A 9,042-nucleotide genomic window follows, 5' to 3' on the forward strand; every position below is an offset into this window, starting at 1 on the left:
AGGGTGTATATGTTAAAATTTATAAAAATAGGAAGATGTCAAGGTTGAGAGAAACTGAGAGTGATAATCTTTATACAACTCTTCTAAGAATCAAGGTCGTTTCCACTGCCCACCGAATCGACATTGTTGGTCAAGTTCCAATCTCTTCCCAAATGGCCTTGGAGGGTGACGATAGTGAAATTAACCATGATTATGAGATGATTCAAATACTGTAAAAAAATCAAAATATTTAGTTTTTTTTTAAATTCATACGTAAACTCATTATAAAAGAATGAATTTTATCTTCCTTATCTTTCTCAGAATTCTTTGAAGTACTTTAATGGGTTAAGCAGTTTATAAGTGAACAAACACTTTTATGATGATGTAAACGAAGAATAGAAAAAAATTGCATTATTTAAAGATAAGATTGAATAAATATCTAATAGATTTAGCAAACTGCGAATCGCTAGAATGCTTCACTGATTTATATAATGGAAGAAGGGGAATTGGACTTTCAATCTTTTAAAGTTAGAGTAAGGGAGAGGCAAGCACTTCTTTGGTAGTTTTTTCTTTTGTTAAAAAAACCTAAAACGATCAAGTTTAGATAAGATTTTGTTATAAAATTATTGTGTATTTTTATATACACAAATTGTATATATTTATAAGAAGAAGAGTGATTTATTAAGTCGCAAAATAAGTAAATAAATAAAAGGAAATTCTTCTTAATTTTATCAATTAAATGAGCTTTTAAGTGTAAACATAAAATTTTATTATAAAAATTGTAAAATAAATAAATTCTTTAATAAATAAATAAACATTAAAAATTTTTTAAATGTTTTTCTTTTAATTTATGACTTAATAAATAAATTTCTTCTTATAAAAATGTATAATTTTATTTTAAAAATTATAAAATGAGTTTCATTTATTGAGTTATAAAAATAAGAGGAATTTATTTTATAAAATATCAAAGTAAAAAAATGACATATTTTTCTAAAATTTAATTAAGAGTAATAAAATTCCTTTATTATATTCTAGATTTATTTTCTTTTTTATTATTAAAAAATGTTTAATATTTTGGAATTAAAAATAGGCATATTACTTTATATTTTAGTTCAAAGTTTACGTAATTCGTAACACTTTATTTCTAGAAAAATGCATATTAAATTTTGAAAAGAGGAAAATTTTCTGTAAAAACAAAGTATAATTGCGATAAATTTCCTTATCAAATTTTAGGGGAAAAAACGTATTTATATTTGTTTAATTTCCTGAAATGATAAGCGGAAAATAATAATATATTGATTTTATTTTAATTAAATGTAAAATTTCATTAATGACTTTTAAATGTAATTTTTTTATTAATTAAAGTGTTAAACGAGATTATGTTATGATAAATATAATGTCGAATTAAATGAAAATTGCTTAATTTTAAAAGTAAACAAGATGTAAAAGCTTTATTATAGCTTAGTTATGGCGGGAAGAACTTTCCAAAGTTACAACCACGTGACCGACATACCAACCATTAGGAGGTACAGCATTATAAAACACTTCATAGTACTTGAGCACCTTAAGGGCTTTGGGAATTTTCTAGTTTTTCACCTACCAAATCTTAATAACCGCATCAAATCTTTAAAATAAAGTGTTTAATCATTTGTTTTAAACAAATTTTATGATCTTTCATATAGAATTTTATGTTGTTTAAACTTTATTTTGCCACTTTGTTACGTTTCCTATATCCCTCCGCTGTCTCTTGGTTCACTCAGGTGTGAGTAGGTAGCGCAGAACTCGGAGTGACGAGGCAAGACGAAGGTGGAACAGATGTGTCGTCTCGTAGACAAATAGTGTTTTTTTAGATACTTTTATATGTGATCCTGTAAACAAAACAATATATAAAAATGACTTGTTCTGCAGTTACTTTATCCATCGCTACCATTGCTGCAGTTGTTGCTGTGTCCTGCTTAGCTATAGCGTTTGGTACAGATAATTGGTACGAAATTCGTGTAAATAGAAACAGAACGAAAGAAAGAATTGGAGATAATAAGGAATATTTAGAAGATTTCGAAACTGATCCCATCTATTTTGACCGTGATGAGGGTCTTTTTAGAGTGTGTTTCCCCAATGGAAAACCTAAGAGAGGTAAAGTTTTACGTTTCTTTGTTACCTGTACAGTACCTTTGAATGTAGACGAAGTAACGTATTGCTCAATGTTTATGGCCGTGTTTTCTAACTTTTTATACTTTAAATAGCTTACATTATATAAAAAAAATTTAACTAGAAAATATTTTAAGCTAAAAATTATCAGCAGTTTTATTTTGTTTATCATTGTTTATACAAATTAATAACGCTTTGTAATGTTCGGGATGACGAATTATATTTCTATAAACAACTAAACAAAGGTTATAAAGGTAATTAATTAACCTAAATACAATTAAACGATTCATCAGTTCGATTCTTAATCATAAAGAAAATGAAGCGCAATTCACGCGTGAAATTTGTATTTAAAGCTGAAATTAAAAATAGTAATAATAATTGATATTTTAATATTGAGATCTCATAAGGGAAATTTCGCTGTAAGGTTTTAATCACTCATTTTCAACTTTAAATAGGGCCTACTTAACAAATAAGAGACATTCAGATTTCACGAAATTGCAAAATTGGATAGAAATCCATTGAAGCAATCAGAGAAAAGTAGGATAATTAAAAAAAAATTCGGACATTTTTTAATAAAAAAAATAAAGGTAGGCTTTGGTCATACTCCTTTCCAAAATTACACAACTCATATAGGACATTAAGACGAAATTAATATAGGCTATCTTCTGTATAGCATGTTGGGCAGTGTAACTGTGGAATGTTGAGACCTTATCAGGTTATTCTTAGCATAAGGAAGTTAGTGATGACCTGGATGATTCTAAATTTTATCGACATCATTGTCATATGTCGACCTAACTCGACGTCACATTAACTGCACGTAAAGTACCCCCATATGAATATGCCTGAGACCTAAGTTTGTCCTGACACAAATACATCGAATATGTAGTCAATTATTTAAGGTTACAACATTGAAAAATTAAATATAGATACCCTACGAAATAAAATAAGAATTATTCGAATAATTTTATGAATTTCTTTAATTATTTTTTCACGAAACACGTTAAAGTCTAGCGTAATTCGTGCTTGGTTAACTTCCCTTTTTCATTAAAGTTTAAGGAGAAATGATTCAATTGGATGGAATGTAAGCAAAATGAGAGAAATTATTAAATATTTTACAAGATTTGTTATTAATGTAAAGTGAAGCGTGTAATAAAATGCCAATCTTACACATTATATTATAAAAAATTTATTTAAAATAAATGTCAAGAATAAAAAATAAAATCTAATGTTTAAAAAAATTATATAAATATTTATTTTAATTTACTTAAAATATAAAAAAGTAACAGTTATTCTGACGCTAAATGTGATCTTGATTTGACGAAACATTACAAATTTTTTAGGAAAATTTTATTATTTTGAAATATTTTTTTATTGTTTTGATCATTACTTAAATTAATCGCTTCATTTAAATCATTTTTTTCTTGTTTTCATGTGCCACTTTTCTAAAATCCCGCTTTACTACCGAAGTGTAAAAAATCGATATTACATACTACGATGACCCTTCATTGCATTTACTATGATTCTTTAATGAAGATTCAATTGAATTTTTGATATGAACGATTATTTTAAATGCCATGTTGAATTCTGTACTAAATATTCGGATTGAAAATTGAGATAAAATTCCAAAAAATCTAAAAACAGAATTGAAAAACAATAAATATTATACAAGTTGATTTGTATCTTCTATTAATTTACCGAAGATAACGTTAGAAACGTTCAAAAATAGATGAAATTCTTATCAAATCTTCAATTTATATTAAGAATTTGAGTCATATTAAGCAAGAATTCTTCAAAAATTTCCTCAAACGTGAATGATTTTTTGATTAATTCGAGAAGAATGGATGATTTTATTGAAAATTTGGAAGTTAAAAATGATAAAAATATGCTTTAAAAACCCCTACACGATCATAAAACAACACTCTTTATAATTAATACACGTGGTGGTTTGTGTCGAGAAAGTATTTATTTGTTTAGAGGAATATCTTTTATTCACAGAATGAGAGAAGAGTCATGACAGGTACCGTGGACCACACCTATTTTGTGACGTCAGTCGGGCGCCTGTCGGAGTCGCCTCCACCTCAGATGACTTTATGCATCGTTAGTCCGTCCATTACACTGCATACTCATTAGAATACTCAATTTAATAAATATATTTTTCGTAAAAATGGAAAAAAATGGACGAAATATGTTAATTATAATACTAAGCATGCGCCTTAGCTTTGTTTCTAACGGTCGAGGCGTCAACCTTGTAACGTGATTGTTACTAAGCATGCAGGTGATTAAAAATCGACGAAGGATGGACGAATTCATGACCTGGACAATGTATAAGACGTCCAATTAACCCATATTGCTGTCGAAACTTCCGTTAAAAAAATGGATATTTCTCTTACATAATAATATTCTTGTATAGAATTTCGAATAAGGTTAGTTAAGTAGGTATACTTTTATGTCTTTCTAACTTGCAACGACCCGCTATTTGTTAAAAATATACGTTAAATTTTTAAAACATTTTATCACAATAATACATTATTTATTTTTAGTTCCCACCTATATGTCACCTGTCCAAACAGAATGCATCAATGTAAACTATCACATACCCGAAGGACAAGAGACGAAGGATTTCGACCAGAACCAATGGACTCGTTTACGTATGTGTATTTTATACATTAATTAAAAAATATATGTATGAAATATTAAAAAATGTAATTTTGAATTTTTAGACATGTCAAGATCTACCGTAGGTTTATTTATAGTGGGATTCTTTTTTATTTTTCTTTCATTTTTTACTGGAGTCACTGGTTGTTGGAAAAGATCACATGCAACTATAGTAGCAACAGGCCTCTTACAATTAATGGCAGGTGGGTTCAATATTTAAACAGTACTGTTTATTCATTTTCTTAAGTTTATGTGCGTTTATATTTTGTAAAGTTACTTGTACACATCTATGAACATTCAATAACTTGTTTTATTTCCTCAAGGCTAAATGTACTTGTGTAGTTGGTTTTTATATATATACTAGTATATATTTATGAACTCTAGGAACAGTCTTTAAAGTTAAGATTTTAATCTTATTAATCACTTGGTCTAAAATACCAGGAAATTATTTTTATTTAGCAAAAACTTTATAAATTTAGTAACATTTTATACGCATTATAAATCGATAAAATTCGAGTAAATTTATTTGCATATTTTAAACTATTTCTTTTAACTTTTTATGAAGTTTTTTACGGTAATTTTTACAATCATATCTTTGTCTTTAAGTTACCGTAATTTGTTTTTTTTACAGCTTTAGTAACTGCTGGAGCAATGGGCTTATGGCATGGAGTACAACACTACGAATACGTGAAAAGAAACGATCGTGATTCGTTCTCACGATGGCCAGAAGTGAGTAAAAGTTGAAATTTATATTAAAAAATCAATTAAAAATATTTATCGAATACTTTTTCCTTAAAAATAGTTCCTGAAAAGTCGAAGCGTTACAGAATTTTATTACGGTTGGTCGTACATACTTGCATGGATAGGTGTAGGAATGACTCTGATGACTTCGATTTTATTTTTATCCGCTGCTAGATGTTTACGACACGAAAAAGACGAAGAACAAGCTAAAAACATGCAATATTTGATGCCTGTATACCCCGATAAACGTCAACCATACGGTTATGGTTATGGATATCCTGGACCTTATTATTATCACGGATCACAATATGGTCCATATTCTTATTGAAAGATGAATTACGGATCGTAATACGAAATATATATGAATCTCATAAGCAAAATAGAATATAAAAATTGCACTTCGTATATATAAAAAATATTTTTTAAAGTACAAAATGCAATTTTTTCATATCATTTTTCTTTAAATTAAACAAAACAAGAGGATGTTTATGTAAATTAAATTCATAATAGTTTACAATTGAGATGTATATAAATTATAGTAACTGTATAAGTACTAACATTTAAGTGTATTTATTTTACTGTATGCAAGACTATTATGAATTTTTTCATGTTTTTAAATTGTAGACCCCTCCCCATTTAATAACGTAAATCAATATATTAAAATATATATATATATATATATATTTCTGTTTTGGAATTTTTAACAATGTTATACGTTATTAAAAATTGGGGAAGAATTTTTTAATATTTGTATCCATAAATTTAATAATTAATAATAATAATAAGAATAATAATAAAAAGAAATTTTCCAGTGTTTTAGGATGTATTATAAATTATAATAAACGAATTTTTTAAATTAAGTTTTTATCTTTAATTTTTTCTAATATTTAAAATAAATTATATAATAAACGTTAAAAATACAATTTAAATTTTATTAATATAAAAATCAATATTTAAATTTTAATAACTTGAAACTTTTTTAGAGTTTTAAAAGTTAATTATGAACATTTTTAAAGTTTAAAAAATGGTATTTATTTTTATGCATTTTTAAAAGTTTTATAAACTATTTAAAATTAAAAAAATATAATTAAAAAATTTAGTTTTATTTAGATTTTTAATTGAGATGACAATGAAAAAATTAATAAAATAAATATTTGAAATATTTTACTTCACTTTACATCTTTAATTCATTTAAATTCCTGAAATATTTTTAGAAATTTAAAATAAAGAAATATTTTTTATTTTACCAAAAAAATAATTAAATAATGAATAAAAATCTAAAAGATTATTGAAATTTTAAATACAAACTTAAAAAATTTTTTCTTAAAATACACAAAAAGGTTTAATTTAAAAAAAATTAATATAAATTTAAATATAAACTAAACATTTTTTAATATTATAACCTATTAATAAAACATTATTTCCATAGAAATTTATTCAAAATGTTGAAACTTTTAGAGAAATTTTGCAAAAGAGATTTACATGAATTCTCTGAAAAAGGTAATATTTTACAAAACATTTAAACTTTATATTCTTATATATAAATTTAGCCTCTGGAATTCTTTGATTAATAAATATTTTTTATATATTACAAATTAGAAAAATTATATTTAAAACATTTAATATAAAAAAATGTTATAATATTTTTCTAAACTAAATAATAAATGAAATTAATTTCTTTCTTTTAAAGAGATTCTATAAATAGAGTATAATTAATAAATATATTAAAAGTTTAAATAGGCAATCACAATGAATGCAATTTAGAAACATTTATTCTTAGAAATTTGTTAATGGCATAAAATTTTCTTATTTTTAAGTTTTTTCCACTCTTTTCGTTGATTCTATTATTATGTTTTATTGAATAAAATCCACTTTTATATCAGAATTATCCATTATATATGAAATTTAATGATATTAATTTTACTAAATTAACCTAATTTAAAAATTTATTTTTGAATTTAATTAAATATTTATATCTTAAAAATCATTTGATTTACTATTTTTAATATATACATACTGTATATATATTTAAAAAAATTAAGATTATTTTTAGAGAAAATAGTCTTAAAAAATTATCAATTTGTTCACTAGATGGTGACACTGTACAGAATTAAAATGTATTGTTTTTATAGAGATAAATCTATTAATAACTTGAAAGTTAATAACTTGTCATTCTAATACGAAAAATAACTTAAGAATATAATTACAAACTATTAAACAATGACATATTTAATATGAGACTTTTTATATAAAATTCTAATTAAAGCAGGCAATATTTCTTGAAATAATGCCATTTTTGAATATTAATGAATAAATTTGTTTTCTATTTAAATTAATTGGAAAAATGTTACAAAAAAAATTAATGTTTAAATTATTTCTTTAATCATATAGGGCCTACATAATTAATTTATCTAAATGATACAAAGCATTTCTCTGGAAAGAGAAGGAACATTAAGAAAAGCTGTGCTAAAAGGATTAAAGGTTAAAAAGTTAAAATATTTCTTGTAATTTTGGATACAATATGCCTGACAATGATAATATAACAAATAAGAAGGAACAAAGCTTTTGAATTGTTTCTACACAAAGGCTAAAAGCAATATGAACACAAGATTTGAGAAACTATGAGAAAGGATAATTAATAACTGGAAAAGGGCGAATACTGCAATAGCCCAGCGACTACATGCGAAACATCGAATAAGCAGTATACTGATACACGTTAAAAACTGACCTTTAGAGGCGAATATCTCGCGACGGGTCAACAATTCTGGGAGTGGTGCGAAACCCCTCATTCAGAGTTTGGATCTTACAGTATCGGCTGGCGATCCGTTAACAGAAACGCATCGAAGATGGAATGTCAAGTAGAAAGAAAAGAACACTTCCGGCATACTCTCCTCTAAGTTAAACAAAGGAGTAAAAGTAGTGGAGGTGGCTCGAAGCATTTGTGGCGTGTACGGGGAGAATGCCAACGGAGAAAGCACGGCAAGAAAACTTCAAAGAGGGTCACTTTGCCCTGAGTAATTCTCTTCGTTCAGGAAAACCATCGGGCTTTGTTGAAGATCGTTTAAGCACTTTAATCCACGTCAGTCAGCCCGAGAAATCTTATGAACTGTGCATTCTACAACGCTACGCACTTGTGCATCAACCCAATATTAATAAATTGATAAAATAAAAAAAGTAAAAAGAAAAACAATTTACTAAATTCTAGGGAAAGAAACTTCAGACTTTTTATTTTTACTTTGAGTTTTACAGTATCTTACTTTTAGTACTGTTATCTTAATTATCGATGTAATCAATTAATGATTGTACTCATTTTCACCAACTGCACATTTTTATGTGCGAAAAGGAGAATTCGAACACGTTCATGATCTAATTTGTTTCTTTTCTTGTGGCAAATTAAACCATAGGTGCTTAATTAATTAAGACAGAATTGCTAGAGTAGGGGTTTTTTCCCCAAAATATATTTTTCGAATCATCTGGAGAAAAAATGAGGAAATTTTATATTCTCGAAGGGAAAGTTGG

At 25.9% G+C, this 9,042-nt stretch overlaps 1 protein-coding gene across 1 annotated transcript; it reads left to right on the forward strand.

The window, feature by feature from the left end:
* Positions 1-1,731: 1,731 nt before the first annotated feature.
* On the forward strand, positions 1,732-6,339 carry LOC136971469 (transmembrane protein 114-like). Its single transcript, XM_067265926.1, has 5 exons — positions 1,732-2,112; positions 4,668-4,775; positions 4,848-4,985; positions 5,414-5,511; positions 5,585-6,339. Exons 1-5 carry the CDS (start codon positions 1,872-1,874, stop codon positions 5,849-5,851), a joined length of 852 nt encoding a protein of 283 aa, XP_067122027.1. The 5' UTR covers positions 1,732-1,871; the 3' UTR covers positions 5,852-6,339.
* The last annotated feature ends 2,703 nt before the right edge of the window (positions 6,340-9,042 follow it).

This window comes from Centruroides vittatus, unplaced genomic scaffold (assembly GCF_030686945.1).
Source record: "Centruroides vittatus isolate TY-2023 unplaced genomic scaffold, ASM3068694v2 contig_2565, whole genome shotgun sequence".
Taxonomy (NCBI): domain Eukaryota; kingdom Metazoa; phylum Arthropoda; class Arachnida; order Scorpiones; family Buthidae; genus Centruroides; species Centruroides vittatus.